Source organism: Panthera onca, chromosome E1 (assembly GCF_046562875.1).
Source record: "Panthera onca isolate mPanOnc1 chromosome E1, mPanOnc1 haplotype 2, whole genome shotgun sequence".
Lineage (NCBI taxonomy): Eukaryota > Metazoa > Chordata > Mammalia > Carnivora > Felidae > Panthera > Panthera onca.
In genome coordinates, this window is record NC_138352.1 from 20,063,294 (window position 1) to 20,084,626 (window position 21,333).

The following is a 21,333-nucleotide window of genomic DNA, read 5'->3' on the forward strand; positions in this document are numbered from 1 at the left end:
CCTGGTCTCCTGTTCATTTCTGTATTCCTGCCCACCCCCTCCACCCTGCCCCAACCCCGGTCAGTTATGTTAAGAAGATGGGGGAATGCAGTGAACATTCGCTGAGCAAATAGTTGTTTGCTGCTGTGTCGTAGGACAGAACCTCTAGGTTGTGGTCGCTCCGGGAAGGTTTGCTGAGTGAATGAAGGAATGAACGAAAAAAGACGCCGAGTGCCCCGTGTCTGGGGCAGTCATGTCTCTGCTAGTAAGAGTTGATGCCCGTTTGGGGCGTTCCTGGCTGCACCGGGAGCTTTCCCCGTCCGTGTCTGATTCCGGGAACGAGGTGGGTGTTTCGGGGTGCCCCGGCCAGAGGCTTTGCCCAGGAGGGCCCCCCCCGAAGCCCGTCTGGTCCAGCCGCAGGGAACAGTGAGCAACGTCCCCTCCCCAGCCCGGCCTCCCCTGCTGCCCCCGGTGAGGCCAGCAGCCTCCCAAAGCCACAGGGCCTGCTGGTTTGCAGGCCCTGGTGTGTTTTTTCCCAGCGAGTGACTTTCAGTCAACTTTAAAATGATTGCTCAACTTGAAAACCCCTGCAGGCGGGTGTCTGGGGTGGTTTGGACCCTGCTCAGCACTTCATTCCTTTCCCCAAATTGCTCATTATTTCATTTGCATAAATTTTCGTGGTGAGATACTGCCCCAGGCCTAGGAAGCTCAAATGGACCTCGTAACAGGGCCGCGGAGACGAGTGGCGGGGCCTCAGTCTGGCCCCGGCACGTGCATCCGCGACTTTCTTGGGCTCTGTCCTCTGCAGAAGCTCCTTCGAGAGCAGGAGCGGCCGTGGGAGGAAGACGAGACCACGAGGCCTCCGGGACCCTCCGTGCCCTGTGGGGGCTCTGTGTCGGACCCAGACCTGCCCGTCCGTGACCTCGGTGTCTCCCCTTCTCTCCTCACGTTGTCACCAAAGGCGGGAGACAGAGGCCCGACGGACCCCGGCTTCCACCTGGGTTCTGGCATCGCCTTGCCATCAGTCAATCAGTCCGCACCGACTTATTGAATGAGTGCACCGGCATCCTGACGGCCAGGCGGGGTGCCGCCCTGGGGACACGAAGAAGTGAAAGACACCAGGAGATAAGAGCTTGTGGGGGGCAGTGCGCACAAGACAAGGCGGCTGTGTTAGGTACCAGGCCAGGGCGGACGGGCTGTCAGAGCTCTGGGGGAACGGGGGTGGGGGAGGGGGAGGGGGACGGAGCCGAGACCGGGGACCCAAGCGCTGGAGATGGAGACTTTAAGAGGGCCTTGAAGGGGCGGTTAAGCATACGACTTTGGCTCAGGTCATGATCTCGCAGTTTGTGAGTTTGAGCCCCGCATCGGGCTCTGTGCTGATGGCTCAGGGCCTGGAGCCTGCTTCGGATTCTGCGTCTCTCTCTCTCTCTCTGCCCCTCCCCCACTCATGCTCTGTCTCTCTCTGTCTCTCAAAAATAAGTAAACGTTAAAAAAAAAAAAAAAGAGGGTCTTGAAGGTTGGCCAGGAGTCCTCTGGGGCTGAACTCCCACCAGATGAGCCCCAGGTCGCTTGTGTCTGGGAGCCCCAGGCCAGCCTCCTGCTGCGTGCTGTTGCTTGATTGAGTGTGGCGGAGAAGGTTGGGACAGGTGTTCTGGCCAAGTCTGTGGCTGCCAGGGGCGAGGGGGAGTGACTAAGTGGGCGGGGCAGTGGCGGGACGTGGGGTGACACGAGCAATGGTGATCGGAGAGGTCGTGGGGAGCCTACGTCCCAAGCTGAGGAGTCTAGGTACGACCCTCGGGCTCTGCGGACCCAGGGCATGTTTGCAACAGGCTAAGCGCCTGGGGGAGGAGACACTTGAGATCCAGCAGTGGCATGGGTGCTGAGGAGGGAGTGTGGGGCAGGACCCCACGTGGGCAGGGAGTGGGCAAGATGAAGGCAGGGGGAGGCCCCAGTGGGCAGCCCGGGCGTCTCAGGCCCTGGTGCCTGCCACCCACATGTATCAGTCTCCCCGTGGCAGCACGCTGAGGGAAACCAGTTCCCCCCAAAGCCTGGCGTCAGGGTCGACCGTGAGGCTGTTGCAGGGGGAGCCGCGTGGAGAGCTCGCTGGTACCTCACGGACCTCAGTTCCAAGAGAGGTGGCCCAGGCTACCCCTCCGGGCTCGCCCTCACTATCCCGGACACTCACCTGACCCCCTGTCTCCCAGTGTTTGGCCAAGAGAGCCTTCTGGGTGCCCAGCACGCCTCTCTGCCCAGCGAGGGAATAGAAAAGAAAGAAAACATGTCCTTGGCCCTCAAGAACTAACCATAACCACGTTCGGTGGAACTTAAGTTAAATTTTTGGACCAGACACACAGTAGAAATATATTTACCGTTATGAACCCTGACCTAGTACGTCTGTCTGTGTATCCATCATCGTCCATCTGTCCGTCCATCCCTCCATCCAAGTTGAATGAACCCTTGCTATGTGTGGCCCACCCGATACCTCCCATTCACTTCTTTATTTTTAGCGCTGTCCCAGAACCCATTACCCCCATCTCGTGACCTGCTTGCTAACGGGTGATTACCTTCAGCTTGTTAGGCACCGACCACCCTGGAGAGCTGAAACCGTCATGCTGAATACCAGTTAGCGGGCAGTCTGGGAGAATCTGTCTGGCAGATTCCGGGGGCTGTGTGTGCCGTGGGTCACCAGGAAAGGAGAGGTCATCGTGGGGACAGTGACGAAGAGCGGGGCTGAGCAGTACTGGTTCCCCCCGCTCCCGGCCGTGTGTCCGCACCCCTGCTCCCGGCTGTGTGGTGAACGGATACCCTGTCTCTGAAAGCCACAGAAACAAAGTACGGCATGAAGTAATTTAAAGATGAACAAACAGGGGCGCCTGGGTGGCTCAGTCGGTTAAGCGTCCGACTTCAGCTCAGGTCGTGATCTCGCGGTCCGTGGGTTCGAGCCCTGCGTCGGGCTCTGTGCCGACAGCTCGGAGCCTGGAGCCTGCTTCGGATTCTGTGTCTCCCTGTCTCTCTCTGCCCCTCCCCCGCTTGCACTCTGTCTCTCTCTTAAAAATAAATAAACGTTAAAAAAAAGTTAAAAAGAGGTGAACAAACAAAATTGCTAAACGAGGCATGTGCCGAGGTCCACAGATTGCAAATGGAATTTTGGAGGTGAGCAAGACCGGGGGCTGGCTTTGGACGGGACGGTGTCTGTCCAACCCTTGCTACCGGAAGCCCCCCAGCCCCCCCACCCCCCCGCCCCGGCACGGTGGGGCTCAGATCCCAGGTCAGCGGAGGGTTGACTCGGACCAAGGAAGGGAACGAAGGGATTTGGGGGAGATTTGAGAATTCAAGAGTAAATGGGACTTGGGACTTGGTGATGGAACAGGTGTCGGGGTCAGGAAGCAGGGGTGTGACCCCTCTGTGTCCAGCCTGCATGTGCTGGCAGGTGTCCTGGAGGACGGCTGGACTTGGGTCCCTGGGAGACTGGAGTCGGGGGCCGGGCGGTGGGACACACACGTCAGAGGCCCAGAGAGGATTTCTGGAGATACAGGATGATAATTGATTCAGGTGAGATGCTCAGGGAGGGCAGTGGAGTGGGAGGAGAGGAGCACAGCTTCTGGAAGAGACCCGGCTTTGATTAGAGCGAGTAGGAGGGGACACAGGGCAGGAGAGGAAAGCCAGGTGGGGTGCCGCTTTGGAGGAAGCGGGGCTTGCAGAAGAGCCATGGACGGGCTCCGCAGGAGCGGTGGTGGCCATCGGTGGGGTCCGCAGCATCGAGGTGGCCTTAGCATGGTGTCCTGCTGGGACTGTGGGACGGGGCAGGCAGAGCGGGGTGGGTGGAGGTGAGCTGGAGGTGAGGCAGCCGGGGAGCCGAGATGGGGAGGCCGGGACAGAGGGCAGCTACCGGGAGCTGTGGGCTGCACGGAGGGCTCATACAGAGGGGAGTAAGCTGGGGGTCCTGCCGGTACGAGGGGGATGAAAGGGAGAGGCCAGGTGTCTGAAGGAGGGGAGAGGTGATGCTGTGCTTTCTGAGGAGGCACAGGGGTGAGGTCCAGAACTCAGCAGGGATACGGGCTTTGCAGGGGAGGAAGGGGCGGCCCCTGAGAAGGTGGCTTCAACGTGGGAGCCGCAGGATGGAGGCGTTCTTGTCTCCTCTGAGCAGTAGGAGGTGAGGCTAAGATGACAGGGGTGGGTGGGGACGAGGAGGGAGTGGCCGGAGGTTTAACGAGGGTGGAGAGCTTGAAGTGAGGGGTCATTCCAGGGAGAGGGAGATGGAGAGGGAGAGGGAGAGGGAGACAGGTCTTGAGGACCCCTTCATTCATTCATTCGTTCATTCATTCATTCATTCATTATTTAGTTTGAGAGAGAGAGAGAGAGAGCAGGGGAGGAGCAGAGAGAGAGAGGGAGAGAGAGAATCCCAAGCAGGCTTCAAGCTGTCAGCGCAGAACCCAGCGTGGGGCTCAAACTCACAAACCACGAAATCGTGACCTGAGCCGAAACCAAGAGTTGGACACCCAACCGACCGAGCCACCCGGGTGCCCCATTCATGCATTCTTGACCCGGCAGGTATTATTGGGGACCTACTGTGTACCAGGCCCTGTGTCCTTGACCCTGGAGGTACGGCCATGAACAAAAGAGACAGCAGGATACCTTCCTGACCTCACGGAGCTTCCATTTGGGACAGGGGAAGCCCAGTAAATCAGTGGATGTGTGAGGTCTACGACTGCTGTTAAGATGATGCCACGGGCAGAAATCCACGTGTGCCGTGCGTGTGCTAGACGACGTGTGCTTCGGGCAGAGCGGGGGCGTGGGAGGGCCACCAGTGAGCGTGTGGTTTTCAGGAGTGTGGCCAGGGCAGGCCTGCCTGGGAAGGGACAGCTGAGTGGTGAGGGAAGAGGAGTGGCTGTCTGGGGAGGCCGGTGGCCTCGGATTTATGGGGAGTCCCTCTTCCCTGTGGTGTGAGTTTCCTAGAAGGGCCAGCTGTGTGGGCCGGTGTGGGCCGGAGTAGAGGAGAGAGGAGGAGGTCATGACCATGAAGGGGCCCCTTCACCGGCCCTGATTGACTTGTTCACGCGGATGCTGGTGTGGCCCAAGCGGGTGGCCGGGCCTGACCATCTGCCGGGGAAGTAGATGGCCTGGAGACCCGGTGGGGGGCGGGGGGGGGGTCTCCTCAGCGGAGACGGGAGGGGTGCGTGGGATCACCTCTGGGAGTCCCATGAGCCCTGCCATATGTAGACCCCAGTTCTCTTACGCACCTGCCACAGAGGCCTGGTGGGCGTGATAACATCCGTCTCAGTGGGGGAAACCGGGGAGCATCGGTGTGGCCGCTCGGGGATTTTCTTCCTTCCGCATCGTCCTGGAAAGGAAAGAGAGAAGCCCTTGAAGCCCTGGGCACAAAGCTGGCCGGGCGTGGCCCACCTCTTAGGCTTGTGTCCCCGTCGCACCTGCAACAGTATGGTCAGAATGACCATCGGAGCTCAGCTGCTGCTAACAGGTGGACACCGTCATTGTCCTCATTTCCAGATAAGGGAACTGAGGCACAGAGAGGTAACCAAAATGCACCCAAGGTCAAGTACACCGTGCTGGTGGGAAGGGCAGGATTCAAGGGCATTCAGCTCGAGGTTCACCTTCTTCGCTGTGTTTTACGAGCCTTATCTCATCAGATAAGGGAGTGCTCAGGATTACTGCCCCTTTACAGGCAGGGGGTCAGGTGACGGGTCCCCGGGCGCACAGGTGGAAGATGCCGACAGGCCCCTAAGCCCGGTCTCAGGACCTCCCCTCCTGCCTCGGTGGCGATTGCTGAGGAGGCAGACGGTGGAACCTGGTCCCTCGCCCCGACTGCGGCCTAATGAATCCCGGGATTGCAGCTTGTTTGAATTTGTGAAGTTAATTGGTTTTCCAGACAGAACCACAGACCAGTGTCCCTGCCTCCTGCCCACCGCGTACTCCCCCCACCCCCGGGGGTCCGACAGCCGCACGGCCATCTCGGGTCCCAGTGAGGGCCAAGGATGGGGGAGAAGGGCCCCGGGCGGCCGTGAGGACGGCGGTGCCTCCCCCTGAGGCTGGCCCGGGCTCCCGGCCTAGGAGCCGGGGCAGGCGCATGAAATCCGAACTCTGGAGGGAAATTTACTGCACAATAAAGAAAGAATGGCCCGCTTTGGGGACAATTAAAGCCACATTACTGTGGAATTACCGAGGGCGCCCAGGGAATTAGCCAAAATCCAAAGCAGCCAGAGCACCAGGGCCAAGAAATGTGGGGCGTTCACATGCGGGTCTCCCCCTCCCTGCCCCTGGCCCCTTGTACAAGGAACCTGTCTGGTTCCCAAACCCCCTAATTTTAGGGCAAGAAAAAAACACTTCCAAAGACGTTACCTGAGGGGCACTGTTGTTATAAGCCAGCCCCCGTCCAGCTCAGCTTGTGCCTGAAAGAGTTCTCTTCTGGTTTCAAAGCCAGCAGAGGTCCAGGGGGAAGGGCTCAGCCCCACCATTTGCAGCCGAGAGTGGGGGAAGGTGCCAAATTCCCAGCTGGAGCCCAGCGGAGGCCTTGTGGACCCCGCGCGGGGCCTCGACGTCCCGGCCTGGAAGATGGGCTGTTTGTGAGGCTGTTCGGTGGACAAGGCAGATGAAATTAAGCCTCCTTGGTCCTTCGGCACTTTTATTTTATGGCTTCCTCTGGGGAGACGAGAGGAAAGTCGTCCAGCGCGGGGCGTGTGAGAGAGCGAATGTGTCTGTGCTGGCGTTCCCTCTCTGCGGAGAGGAAGGGGACGGAGAGCTGTTCCTGCGGTCACCGGCCGGCTTTGGGGCTGGGGGAACCCTGCTCTCTCTGGTTGTTAGGGAGGGAGGCGTTCGGCCACGTTGGCCCTGAAAACAGTTTGGACCAGGAGGCTGGAGGGGTTGTTCGTTAAGGGACCCTCCTCATTCCCCCCCCAGGGCCGGTCCCTTGTTTGTGGTTCCTGCCTGGGAGTTTCACCCTGATAGAACCAGCAAAACCCTGGTGTGGCTTATTGTCCTATGTCCGCGGGATCTGTGCAAAATGCCCCACACTTCCCAGCACCACCCGTCGAGGACATGCCAGCCGCATGTAGCGGTCCTGGGACATTTCCACGGAGGACTGGTCTGCCCTAAAGCCTTTGAAACTCTGAAAGAGTGGCTGGTGTTTTGTTTGTTTGTTCGTTTGTTTTTAACTAAGCCCCCACTGTCCCGCTGTCCCTGCGCAGATTTTTTTTTTAAATTTTTTTTTTAACGTTTATTTTTGAGACAGAGAGAGACAGAGCATGAACGGGGGAGGGTCACAGAGAGAGGGAGACACAGAATCTGAAACAGGCTCCAGGCTCTGAGCTGTCAGCACAGAGCCCGACGCGGGGCTTGAACCCACGGACCGTGAGATCATGACCTGAGCCGAAGTCGGACGCTTAACCGACCGAGCCACCCAGGCGCCCCCCTGCACAGATTCTAAAGGCCAACATCCAGCAAATGCTTGGGCTACAGAGTGATCATCTGTCCACGAGGAGCAGGTGACCGTAGTCCCCAGGCCATTTCCCCCAGATAACTAGAACGTCGTTGCAGAGGGACCATTGGGTTCATTTCCTGCAGATTAATCCCCCTCGCTTGTCCGCAGGTAGACCGATACTTCTGCCGTCTCCTTCAGACATGCACGGTCCCTGGCCCCAAGGGCTCAGGGTCATTTCCAGACTGGAAGATGTCTCAAGACACCCCTTCTACCTGTGCGCATATGAGATCAAACCGGGAAGGATCTCCCAGCCCAGAGGCAGAACGGTGTCTTCTCCAAGGCTGAGGTGGCAGGGACTTCACCAGTCTCCTTCTGCCTCCTCCTTGGAGCTAGACTCTCCTGTACTGTGTCCCCCCGCTTGAATGCTTCCAGAAGCGGCAAGATCACTCTCGCTCCAGGGGGTGGCCCATCTCACTCTTGGTCTCCTGGAATCTGCTGTTCCTTGTCACTCCCTCTGTCCTGCGCTCGGCCCCCTGCATTCTTCAGTGACGTGACGTGTAATTAAAGCCTTTAACTGTGCTCTCAGAAACGCTTTCCTGATATCTAAACGAAGGAGGCCTGCTGGTGTGATGAAAATAACTAGATTCAGAGGAGAGGCACAGAGTTGTTGGTCCATTCCACTGCGAAGCATGTCCTGATGAAAATGGCCTTTTCTGCCTGGAGAGTGGGGGCCATTCTGATCAAATTGCCTTCCCCCTCCCGTTTCTCCCTGAATGGCGGTGTGATTCCACGAGGCTCCCGCGGGATTCAGAGACCCTCCCGCCCCCGGCCATCCTCCCCTTTTGCGGGACTTGTGGATGCCGACAAGATTACAGCTGCCTTTGATTTAAAAAAAAAAAAAAAAAAAGCTGTTATGTAAAATCACACATTTTAGGCAAAGCACATGTCTGATGGGGATCTGGAAGGTGTCGGAGATAGGATAGCTGTGCGATTCTCCGGGCATTCTTTTCTTTTCACTGCAAAGTATTCGTTGACGTTCCAGTTTTACTGGGCATCCTGTCGTAGAGCGAATTAGGAAAATGGAAAGGCAGGTTGACCTGGAGTGACCCGCCGGGAGCCCGGTTTCGGGCTGTGGCCATCCCAAGGGCAGGGAACTGTGTGTCCCGACCCTGGGGCTCACAAGGTCCTGTGTACCGGGTCGGATCCCCGGAGCAGTTTGGGCCCCAGGTTCGGCCGGTCTCTGCAGCCGCCCGCCTGAGTCAGAGTTAACCGCGGAGTCGACATAAGTAACAGGTCCAGCGGACGAGGGGTACCGCCCGTGGGTCGGCGGTGGCGGGAAGGGAAAGGTGTCCTGGGAATTGCATGTTTTCCCTTCTCGGTGTCAAGGGGGGTGTCAAGGAGGGCGGAATCCGCTGCAAGTCATTAAGTCCCCCCTCGCCGCCAGCCTCTCCCGTGGCCGCTGGAGTCCGGCCTCGCGTCTCCAGCCCGGCATGTGCCAGATCCGGTGATGGGACCCATTACAGATGGGAAATGACTCCAGGGAGCCAGGGGCCAGGCTTGGCCGGAGCGGCTGGCAAATCCGCCTTCCTGTGTCCGTTTAAGAAAGCCCGGGGAGCATGGGCATCACCTCTGGGGAGGAGGGTTTGGAAGGAAGCCCCAGGGCTGCCGGACAGGCGTCTGGGCAGCGTGGCCGAGCCACACGGGGCAAGGAGGGTTTCGTGGGGACCAAAGCCGTGGGGGGAGGAGGCTCTCTTCGGACAACCTCTTCTACTTCGAAACTTCTGGGGCTTCAGGAATGCCTCCCGGCAGCCACGGGGGTGTGTACCAAGCCCTGTCCTGCCCCCGGCCATGCCATTCTCGCGTGCTGGGGGTCCGGAAAGGGCCCTGAATCAGGAGCGCCCCTAACTAGTTCCAGGTCCTTGGCGAAGTCTCTCTGCCTGCCCTGGGGCCGCATTTGTCTCCTCTCGTCTTCCACAAGAGGGTGAAACTGGGAAGAGCTGAAAGCCCCGCACCAGCTCCAAGATCCTGTTTTTGCCCTTGGGGGGACAATATCGTCTTGCCGTGCTCGGCAGATAGATCTGGCGTGAGGCTGGGGTCGGGGGGGGGGGGGCTGTGTTCATACGGGGTCCTGTTGGAAGGAAGAAGTAAGACCCCTGGACTCTGGACCTCTGCTTGGCAACCAAGTACCTTGCGGGCAAGAGAGTTTGCATCTTGTAGTTAGTGGGCTGCCCCCTCCCCCTGGAAGTTTCCGGAACAGGGAGGTGACAAGGTGAGAGGAGCTTCAAGGGGGATTTGGGGAGGAGGGCCGTTGGAGTTGGGGCGGACGGGGACTGGAGTCCCGGGGCTGAGGGGGAGGCGGGGAGAGGTGACAGGGCAGGGTCCCCTCTGCCCAGCTGCCTGGGGCGGGGCTCTGGAAAGGCCCACAGGGAGGATCTGAGGAATAGGCTGCAAAGAATTGATGACTGCTCCCGGCTCACCAAAGCCTCCTTGGCATTTCCTCCACGGAGAGGGGCCTCCCCGCCCTGCGACGAGGAGGGTGTTTGTGTGGTGGGAGCCCTGAGTTGTTCCTTAGCAGCCGCGAGAAAGGAGCTATCGTTTCAAAGCCTTAGGGGAGGCAGAGAGCAGCCAAAAAAGGGCAGAGGGAAGAAAACGCTAAGATGTTTACAGAGAAGAAGAAGAAGAAGAAAAAAAAAAAGTCAGTGGAAAAAGTGACGGCGAGGTCAAGCCGATTCGGGGGTGGCCCTGCACGGTCCACTGAGGAGGGGGGCCGGCCGCCCCAGCAGGGCCACGGCTGTGCACAGGGGGAGGGCAGGGCCGCTGACCTCGGTACCCTTGACCCCAGCCCCAGTTCGCCATCAGCCTGATATCGGGGACGCCCCCTCTGCCCAGCTGAAGTTCACGGTGCTGCTAGAGAAAGGAGGCAAGCCCCCGCAGACCTCAGATCTGTCCCCCCCCCCCCCCACCCCGCACCTTCCTTCTCCGGCAGCAGCCAGAGAGGGTCTGGCTGGGTGTGGGGACAGCTCCCAGCCACTCCTTTGTCTGACACCCCTACAAAGGGGCCGGACTTTCCCAAGCCCCACAGGTGTGAAAAGTTTGTTACCCTCAGTGTTTGTTCAGCCCTATTAGTGGTCTGAGGGACTGTTGACAGAGGACCCCTTTGTGTGCAGACTCCGCTAAAGCTCTCTAAGCCCTCGACAAACACAGGCCACTTATCTCCCGGGACTTTATCAGGAACCATCTAAAGCCAGCTCCCAGCCTCCTTGACTGACACCGGGGACCGGGTTTCCCGGTGGGTTTTTATGGTTCATTTTTCCGACCACCTTGGTCCATTTCTTGTAGATTCTGTTTCTGATATCAGAGAGAAAGCACAGGTCCGGGGGTCAGAGTTTCGGTTTTCAAGTTGGAACTTTTTTTTTTTTTTTTTTTAAAGAAGGATACTGTTGTGGCTCTCCAGGCCTTATGTCCACCGAGGGGGGTGGGGCACAGCAGAGAGACTTGGGGAGGGGTCCGGGCTCCTCCTTGTGAGAACGTGGCTTTGGGGGCTGGGGCTCCTGAACCCACCGGCCAATTCTCTGCTTCTAACCACCAAGCCACCCCCTACCGACCCCCACATGCCCCAAAGTGGATTCCTTTTCTTTTCCTTAGAATGGCTTCCAGTCGATAACCTGGTGAGTATCCTTGCCATGCCTGGCCCTTCTGGAAGACCCAGGTGGGCACTGTCCTGTTGGCCACCCCCCCCCCCCCCAACCCTGGACAAGCACGTGGAAGCTGCAGGATACCCCCTCCACTCCCCCCCCTCACCCCGGGCCATGCCCACCTGCGATTTGCCTGTCAGCTGGGGCAGGTCTATTCTGCCCTTCCCACAGCCCCGCCTCTTGTCCCCTCAAGTCCCAGCCCCCAGGCTTGTTCACACCTGGAGCAGACCCCTCCTGAACTCCCACATACCCTCCCCACGAAAATTTGCCCCTTACCTCCCAGGAGCTTTGGTATCCCGTGGCTAGACACCAAGCCAAGCGGGCTTTCTAGGGGTGCCCACCTGGGTGAGCCTCAGAGCCGGCACCAGCCCCCGGGGTCCAGGTCTCCCAAATCCCCTCCAGCGGCCTTTCCTCTGGCCCTTGCTGCCTTGTGATACTCTGTCGACTGGTGCTCGGGTGGCTCAGTCGGTTCAGCCTCCGACTCTCGGCTTCAGCTCAGGTCGCGATCTCACGGTTTGTGAGTTCGAGCCCCGCACCGGGCTCCACTCTGACAGCACAGAGCCTGCTTGGGATTCTCTCTCTCTCTCTCTCTCTCTTTCTCTCTCTCTCTCTCTCCCTCTCTCTTTCTCTGTCCCTCCCCGGCTTGCTCTCTCTCCCTCTCTTAAAATAAATAAATAAACTTAAAAATAAATAATAATTACGCTCGCACGTTAGTGCCAAGGACTTTGTCTTCACACAGCTTTTTTCACCTCTGCATCATCTGCACCAGTGGTTCTCAAAGTGTGGTCCTTGAGTGGGCGGAGTTCCATCCCCTGGGAACCGGTTACCGGTGCGGACCGTCTCGCCCCGCCTACAGCCTTAACCTAGCGAATCAGAAACTTCCAGGGCTGGGGCTCAGCCCTCTGGGTCTTGGCAAGGCAGTTTCCGTGATTCTGTGCACCCACGTTTGAGAACCGTTGCACGTTGGGGTCTTGGAGGAGGAGTTAGTGGCTACTTGAATTGCCAATCAGAACTCGAGAGGAGGAGGGGGGCGTAGTCTTGAGAGTGGGACGTGCACAGGTGTCAACCCTACAGCAGCAGTCCTTCCCGACTCGGAGGCTGACGTGTCGTCCAGGGGGCTCCGTCGGTGTTTGTTGAATGAAGAAACGAACCAGCAGTCCTGCAGAGGCGGGTCCTGTCGGGGACGCCAGTGTGGCCCCATCCCACGACTTGGGGTGGTGCTCAGTCCTCCCACACGTGCTCTCTGGAACCCAGGGGATCCCACAGAACAATCCTCACCTCCCCTGGGCTCTGTCACGTCCGACGTGGACCCTTCACTCGCTTCTTTCAGACAAGTGAATTTGCCAGTTCTCCTGGTCCGTGTCTAGGCGATGCTTTCCGACGGCCCTTCAATTAACATCGATACACGGCACCCTCAGATGATCGCAAACCCTAGGACCCTGCCTGGAAGCAGACTGCTCTTGCTTCTAGAGTCTGGGCGATTCCTCAGTCTGTCTGGCCCACCCCAGCCGGTCACCGCTCGCAGAATCCGGCTGGTTGACGCCTCTGGTGATGAGCTTGAAGCCCTCTGTTTGGGAGATAGGGGCAGACCTTGGAGTAAGGTGTCCGACTCACTGTTATATCCCCAGCACCTTGCCTCACGCCTGGGACGCCGTAGGGGCTCAGGCAGGATCTGTGGACTGAATAAATAAATCCACAAGCTACCGCACTTACCACGAGTATTAAGTGAACCCTGCGGTCTGGGCTGTGATCATGTTGTCAATGCATCTAAATGCATGGTCGTCTCTCACTTATGCCCAGCTCACTACTAGGCACGAGAGTGTCCGGGCCCCAGGCCTGCGTCTCTCGGCCCCGCTCCAGGAAGGAGCCCGTGGGGAAACCCAGCTCAGGGTGTCCCCAGGTGCTGGCGGGAGCCAGGTGCGGGGAGCAGCCGCTGCTCGGCCTGGTCGCCTTCTGCGGGGAGCTGACATCTGGGCTCAGACAACAGGCCACGTGGGGGCGGAAAGCGTAAGATTTATAAACAAGGGTCAGACCGTTTCTAAATAAATAGGATACCACATAGAGTAGCGAAGTAACAGATAAAAGGAAATACAAGCTGCCTCAAACTCTTAAAAATAATTCAAATATTTGCATCGTTCTGAACCAATCGCTTACAGAGTAGTTTCTTTTGAAACTTTGCCTGCTGCCTCAGAGGATTCTCGGCTATAAACTCTACCCCTTATCTCCCTTTGAGCTCTCTCTCCAGGGAGCGGCTCACATTCCAACCCGTTTCTTTCGCTTTCGTTGCCCGTGCACTAGCCTGCGACGGGGCTGCGGACCCGCGGCAGCAGCACCTGGGAGCCTGTCAGGAATGCAAACTCCCAGGCCGGCCCCAGACCTCCTGAAGCTGAATCTGCATTTGAACAGGTGCCCAGGTGGCCCCTGTGCCCGGCGCAGTTGGGGCAGCTCTGGCTGGTGGGAACCTGGCGTCTGTGTCCCAGTTCTCAGGGCCTGCGCTGTCCACCGAGCAGAATGCCCTGCGTGAGTGTCAGTCCTGATGGCACTTGGGACAGATGGACATTCCTGATCTCCTGTGCGGTAGCTAGACAGCCAATCGTTCTTCTCCTTGGAGGCAGAAGCATGCTGAGGACAGGACTCTGTCCTGTTTGCTGTCGTATCCCCGGCACTCAATCAGCTCTGCACCTGCTGAGTCCCGTGGTCCCTACCCAGTAGTCACAGACAACATTGGCGAAGGAGCTGGTGAGGAAAGCAGCACCCGCCTCCAGCCTGCAGGTGCCTATCATGCCCCACACTGCCCCTGTTGGCCTGGATGTGTAGAAATTTGTTGATGATCGTGGTAGATCCGAGGGCTGAGCTTACCCGGGGGTGCGGGTAACCAAGGGCTGGGGAGCGTTTTCTTGCGTACAAAGCCCCCAGCCTGTGGACAGTGCATACGTAGGCCAGTTATTTTGGAAAGTGTAGCTGTGGATATGTAAATCTAAGATTTCTATTGTGCTAGAGAAACAACATGGGGTCTCCTTCTTAAGAGAACTGCCCTGGAAGGGAGGGGAGAATTAAGAGGGATCCAGAGTCCTGGGAGGGCACAGGAGGGCCCCTGGCTCCAGCCCAGAGCTCTGAGGGGGCCCATTGTCAAATGGCCTCGCTGTTCCATTGAGAGAGCCCCTGAGCCGTGTGAAGTTTGGGGGACCCAGGTCCAGAGTCCCTGAGACACAGGGCCAGGATACAGCTTAACAGTGTCTTCAGGATCCTTTCTGGGCCTGGGAGAACCCAGGCGGGGGGCTGGAAGTTAAGTTTATCAAGGTCTTCTGGGAGAGTTTACCCATGTTTGGTAAACTCATCAAACCAGTAGATGCAGATTCAGTCTCTATTGTAAGGTCCTCCTTGGGGGTTCTGGGAGGAATCGAGGGCATTCTAAATGTGGGTTTTTCTCCTTAAAGCGCTGGAGTCTTACTTGAGCAGATGGGAGATAAATTGGTGAGTTAAAGCAGCAAGACAAGTTTTAAGTAGCTCAAAGCAACAATAAAGGAAATGTCACAAATGTCACAAAGCCATGTCTTGTCAGAATGTGGCCCAGGCAGAACACACAGTTCTCCATCTGTCCTGTCTATCTACCCATGCACCCATTCATCCATCTACCCATGCACCCATCCACGTACATACCTGTCTGCCCATTCATGCATGCATCCATCCACTTATCCACCCTTCTCTCCATTCATCCATTCACCCACCCACCTATTGATCTATCCACTCATGCACCAGTCCACCCAGCTCACCCATCCATCCACTCATCCATCTGTCCATCTGTCCATCCATCCGTCTGTCCGTCCGTCCATCCATCCATCCATCCACTCACTCAGCCATCCATCCGTCCATCCATCCATCCATCCACCCACTCACTCAGCCATCCATCCATCCATCCATCCATCCATCCATCCATCCATCCATGCAGTCAGCTATTTATTATCTGTCTTCCTTCTGACTTGCCCACTTTGGCTCGCTCTTGTCTATACGATGAAAACATGTCGAGATCTGCTCTGGGCTGGAGAATGTAAGGGCAAACACTTGCCTTGTCCTCTAGGAACCAGCACACTCAGAGCATTTGTCCCACTTTATCTGAGAGCTTGTTGCCGAGAGCCCTCGTCTGCCCCTTCCTTCTGTCAGATAGGGAGCCCTGGATAGTTGAGGAGGCATCATCCATCCCTGTCTCCCTCATGGCCAATGGCATAGGGCCTGGCATGTAGCTGGAGCACTCAAATGTGTGTTGAACTGAATGGGCCTGGGGGTTGATGAGGGATCAGACAACCCATCTTGGTGGGACAGGTTTGGAAAAGCTTAAGGAATGGTGGTGACAGGCATATGTTAAAATAGGATTTAGAGGCTATTTTGATGGGACCATCTCTTGGGCCCCTTTCCCCATCAGGTTTCAGGAGGCGGAGATGGAGGGGGGGTGAACTCCTGCTCCTACCTCCTGCTTTGTGTTACGCCCCTGGGTCTGAAACGCAGCCACACGTGATGTGTCCTTGGGGATCCCCACATGACAGCTGAAGGAGGGCATGGGGCTTGGGGTCTAGACCAGACCAGCTCTCTCTGGGTGGCTGGGGGACCCCTGGATAGGATGCAGTGCCTTGCAGGGCTCCTGGCCCTGGCTCACCGAGGTTCGTCAGAGGTTGTGCTGCCCCCCTGCCCCCTTCTCCCCCAGGCTGACCTCTCTGTTCTCACAAAGCTACCCTTTCCTTCCCTTGAAGCCTTGAAATCTGATAATGAAACTAATACCCAATATTTTTGCCTCCAAGAGAGGCAGGAGATAAACAGGAAGGCCTGAGGGATTAAGGTGTCTTTCTGAGGGCCTGGCTGGGAGTGGGGTGACATCTCTGTGTGGAGCTGAGGGACCCAGATGGGGGCCGCTCTGCCTGATGCATTTTTCCATTTGTGTAGAGAAAATAAAACACAGAGAAAAGAAAACAAGCCGTAAAATACTTTGTAGAAGCCTGAGCGTGGGCAATTGCCACTTGATGTCCCCTGACAGCTCCAAGAGGTGGGAGGGAGGGGAGCCCTGCCTTTTGATGTCCGGCCTCTGAGTTTTCTTTTGTGTGACCGGTTGTTTGGGAAGAACCTTTTGTTGGTGTAAGGTGCATATGGAAGACGGATACCACCTGGGGCTCCCCTTGGGGTGGGGAAGGGGGGTTGCTGAGCTCCCTGGAGGGGCTCAGAGGTTCAGGCAACCCCACTGGGGAAGTGGGGGACAGCTAGCACTGTCTTTATGGAGGAAGACACAGGATTAGCATCTGCCTCCAAGAAGGACCAGAAGATACTGCTGGTGGGCTTTTCCCAGTACGAGAGGGCCTTGAGGAAGCCAGACCTGGGTGCTCTTCCCAGATCCCTGTCCCTGGGCAGGGGTGCCAGGTCCTTTGACTTCTGTGCCAGTAGGAAAGCTCCAGATTCTGTACTATAGTCCCTGCTGTTCCTTCCAGTGATGTGGGTCCTTTCCTCTGAGGTGCTGGGCCAAGAGCCAGAAGACCCAGGTTCTGGTCCTGGGCCCCCATTTACTGCCTTGGTGCAATAAATGGTAGGTCACTTAACCCCTCTGAGTAGCCCTCAGCACCCTCATCTGGCTGAGTCCAAAGGGACAGTGGACATGCATACACATGCACAATGGTCCCTTGTGTTGGTGGGCAGGTGAGGCTGAGCTCAGTCCCAGACACTGAAGGGGCTGAGGGACCCTTGGTAAGACTCTCAGGAATCATTCTCTGGCCTCATTTGCCTTCTGATTGCTTCCACACTCAGGCATAAACTGAGGCTTTCCCCCTTGTGGCCCCTACAATGCCTCCCCTTGAGCCCCATCCTTCTCTTCTTGTCAGTTGAGTGACTAATGGGCGTGTCTTTAGCAAGAACATTTAAAGAAACGTGTACTGTCAGAGAGACCAAATTAAAGAGGCAACATTTTTTTAAATCACAAAAGTAATAAATGAATAAGAAGCTGGTACAAATTTGTGCCACTTGTGTGGTAGAAAAGACACATAGTTTTTAATCAATCGTATGTAAGAGCACTGGACGTGGTAAGAAAAAAAAACAACCCCACCTTATTTGAAAACTGGGCAAATGGCATGAACAGGCAATGTACATACACACACACACACACACACACACACACACACACACAAAAGAAATATAAATAGAAAAACAAACACATGGCGAAATGTCCAACCTTACTGGGAATCAAAGACATGCAAATTAAAATCATGTGTGTGTGTGTTTTCCAGACAAACTGGCGAACGTTAAAAAAAAAAGAATTCTGATCCTAAATGCGTGTTGTTATTTTTTTTTTTCAAGGGTGTGGCGAAATAGTAGCTCTCATATCCTGCTGGAAGGGAGTGGAAGCTAGGACAGCCTTTCTTCAGGGCAATTTGGATCCTGGGTTAAAGACATGTAGATTCGAAAGTTAACCCGGTTGTGCTGTCTTGAGAAATTCACTGCACAGCAGCCATCAGGGCAGGGCACAAATATACAACCAAACCCGCCTCTAAATGCACCTATTGGGGATTCCAGGGAGCCAATGACATATATGCGTGCAGGAGAGGATTAGACAACCTTTCAAAATCACGATGAACTGTATCTGGCATTAAATGGTGGCCATCATTGTGAGAAAATAGGCCACGAAGTGAAATGTACAGTATGGTCCATGTCCATTGGAAAGAATAAAATAGCTCCACAGCTGAGCAAAGGTTAATTCCAGCCTGCAAGGAGAGACCCCTGCATTAACAGCGGTCGCTGGAAATCTGAGTGCATTTTTTCCCTCTTTTTTTGCTTTTGTTTATCAAGTGTCTGGCCCCACGCATTTCTTTAGACGTTATGTAAAATGCGATTTGAAACATGCTTAGCACAAAAGCAGGCAAAGTGTATTGAAGCAAGAGTGGGCAAGACGTAAGCTGGAGTATCCTGGAGGTACCAGCCTACGGAAGCAGGTCATGGGCGTCATGGGGTGGTCTGAGGGGGCCACACTGGATGCCAGGGGGTTGGGGTGGGGGGAAGATGGGCCAGGGACAGACGTTGAAGCCAAGGCTTGGAGGATAAGAAGGATGCAGACAGATGAGGCGGAGCCCGGGGAGAAGAGGGTCACGGAGGGGGCAGGCAAGGGGTCCTCGTGCATGGAATGCTCTAGAAACTGAAAAAGATTTGGGACAGCTGAAACATAAGAATGAGAGCGGGTGAGCAGAGCTACAGTGGGGAGAGAAGCAGGACCGGCTTATTCGGAGCTCCGAGGGCTGTGACATCTGATTTAGATTTTACCCCGAGGAACATCGGCAGGGCCATTGAGAGATTTTCAGTTGGCAGTGGACATCCTTAGATTGCAGCTCAGAGCCGCTGAGTTGCGCGTGGTGTTGAGGCAGCCTGGAGGGCCCAGCTTGGGCGGTGGATGGGGTGGTGAGGAAGGGATGGGTTTGGGGGAGGTGCCTCTGGGCCCAAGTGGAGGCCCCACATGGGATGCTGGAATGCGCATTTGGGAGCCAGGAGTAGGAGGCAGTGACATCTGAGCAGAGGGGAGAGGGTGCTGAGTCCTGAGGGGTGTGCAGGGAGCAGGCAGAGGGAAGCAGGGGACTGGCTGGGCAGGAGGAAAAGCAGAGAAGAGGGTGCCCAGGGCCGTGCGAAGCTTCCCGAGGGGAAGGCGGGAAGGATGACAGTGTAGCGGCCCCCCCAGCCCTCAGTGCACTCAGAGCAGCCCAAGACAGAGGACAGCCTGGTGGCTGGAGCTCAAGGGGGTGGGCAGTGTGCCTGGTCAGAGCCGAAAGCCCTGGAAGGAACGCAGGGGTCCGCTCTGGCTGCTCTAACAGAAAACCTCAGGCTGGGCGCTTAACCAACAGACATGCATGTCTCAGGGTTCCGGAGACTCCAAGTCCAAGGTCAAGATGTCCAGAGGGTTGGTTTCTCCTGGGGCCTCTCTCCTGTGCATGTGCACCCTGTGGGTCCAAACTGCCTCTCCCTATCAGGACTCCGTTGCATTCGCTGACGGCCCACCCTCGGGGCCTCATTTTGATGTCATCACCTCTGGAAAGGCCACATCTCCAAACACAGACCTGTTCTCGGGTGTAGGGTTAGCGCTTCTGCATACAAATGGACAGAGGGACATCATTCGGCCTCCCCCCCCCCCCCCCCCAACAGGCAGGATCGGGGCGTGAGATGAGGCGGATGCCAGCTCCACCTCCCAGCTTTGAGGGGTGTGTATGTGTGATGGGAGGGTTGGGGATTGCAGGTTGCTGGGTAGAAATGAACAGACTCCGTTTGAGAGGGAAGCAGGAGCCACGGCCGTGGTTCAGGTACTGCTGGGTGGCCGGTGGGTGCTTCTGGATCCAATTTTGGATGCAAAGAGGGGAGCCAAGGAGAAGCTCCCACGGAAGGACTGCGGTCTGGCCGGGGAAGCTGGGGACAGTCTCTCCCGCAGCCCAGCAATGGAGCGGGAGATGTTGGGGACAGTCTCTCCCATGGTCCAGCATTAGAGTGGGGGGGATTCTGGGGACAGTCTCCCCTGCGGTTCAGCAATGGAGTGGGGGGATGTTGGGGACAGTCTCTCCCGCGCCCCTGCCCTGACGCCTCTCCCTGCCTCCCCGCAGCCTGTAACTGTAACCTGCACGCCCGGCGCTGCCGCTTCAACACCGAGCTGTACAAGCTGTCGGGGCGCAAGAGCGGGGGCGTCTGCCTCAACTGTCGCCACAACACCGCCGGCCGCCACTGCCACTACTGCAAGGAGGGCTACTACCGCGACATGGGCAAGCCCGTCACCCACCGGAAGGCCTGCAAAGGTAGGCAGGGCCCCGGGGCCTCGCGAACACAGTCCCCTCCCTCTGCTTTTCCGTTTCCTGGTCCCGGGTACGGACCTGCCTGGAAAGAGAGCGGGTCATCTGCACGCATGCGCACACGCGCGCGCACGCACACGTACGCGCACTGACGCATGCGCACACGGGCCCCCGGCCTTCGGAGGTGGAAGCCAGAACAAAGGGGCGATGGAGAAGTGGCTCCGAGGAGAAGAAAGGAGGTGGGACCCCGGTGAGGGTGCCGGCCCCGCCCCCGCCCGGCTGCTCCTCCGGCTGCACAGGTGCGCCGCATACCACAGGCCTGGGGTCAAGTTCGCCAGGCTTACCGGCGGCGGCACAAAGGGCCCTCTTTTACCGAAGCCACGCGGACCTATTCCTTTGGATGTGTGCGCGCCCCCCTTCCCCCCGGCCCCCCGGCCCTCGCCCAGACACACACGGTCACCGTCGCGGTGAGGTCGGCCCGCTTCAGGGGCAGGGTCTCCCAAGGAACATTTAATCCACCTGCAAATAGCTTTGCTTCTCAGGACACGAAGTTAAAGGGAGACCGGAGACTATTTTCGGTCACGGAGGCGAGCTCGAATGTTTTAACTTTCTGCGAGGTGTTTTTCTCCCCTCGCAGAAAAGCAATGGACAGATGACTCAGAGGAGCTGATGACGTGCCAGGGAACTTAGTGACATAGGGGGTGGGGAGACGTGGCCCCCTCCCCGCTCCACCCCCCGACTCCACGTTTGCTTTTGGGAATTCCAGGAAACTGAGCTGTCCGGGCCCAAAACTTGGGGTCTAGGGCCAGAGCTTGCCGTGAGCAGGGCTTCCCAAGAAGATCTTTATGTTTGAGGGCTCGTGGCCACCATCCAGCGTGGACGGGGTCCTGACGCGGACCTGCGTAGACTCCCACACGGGCAAGACCCCAGCCTTGTCAGGCTCAAGATGATGAGCTGCGGTCGAGAAACCCCTCAGTGGCCACGGCTTAGCCTTTGGATGAAGCCAGAGCGTCTTATCAGGAAGTCTGCCAGATGTTGGGCACTTGTGTGCAGGACCGATCACCCGAGTTGTGGGCCTCAGTGCGAAATGAAACCACGGGGCTTCTTGTTCTGGAATTGCTAAGAATTTAAAAAATGGCAGCAGCAGATCCTTAACCAAGCACGTGCCCTTGTGAGCCCTGGGCCCATGAAGCCGGCCCTGCTTGTGGAGAATTACTTTTCTCCAAAACAAAACAGCCTCCCGGTCTGTCTCCTCCAGGAGAAATCCCTTCGGTTCCCCAGGAACACGGATGAATCCTGTGGCTCCCAAGACACCAGCAAGCTGTCCTTCCAGATCTGTGGGCTCAAGGCTGCCTCTAGTGGTAGTCAAGAGAAGTTTACGCCTAAAGGCAGCTGGGCTATTTCCGCCTCCCCAAAACAGCCAATCAAGGTGAGG

General features: G+C 57.2%; 1 protein-coding gene across 5 annotated transcripts in view; it reads left to right on the forward strand.

Moving 5' to 3' along the window:
- Nucleotides 1-21,333, forward strand: part of NTN1 (netrin 1) — a 191,477-nt gene that overhangs the window by 104,250 nt on the left and 65,894 nt on the right. For all 5 annotated transcript variants that reach the window (XM_060647290.3, XM_060647289.3, XM_060647287.3 and 2 more), the window contains exon 3: nucleotides 19,716-19,904. In XM_060647290.3, coding sequence (XP_060503273.1) covers nucleotides 19,716-19,904 — 189 coding nt within the window. The remainder of the gene's footprint in view (nucleotides 1-19,715; nucleotides 19,905-21,333) is intronic.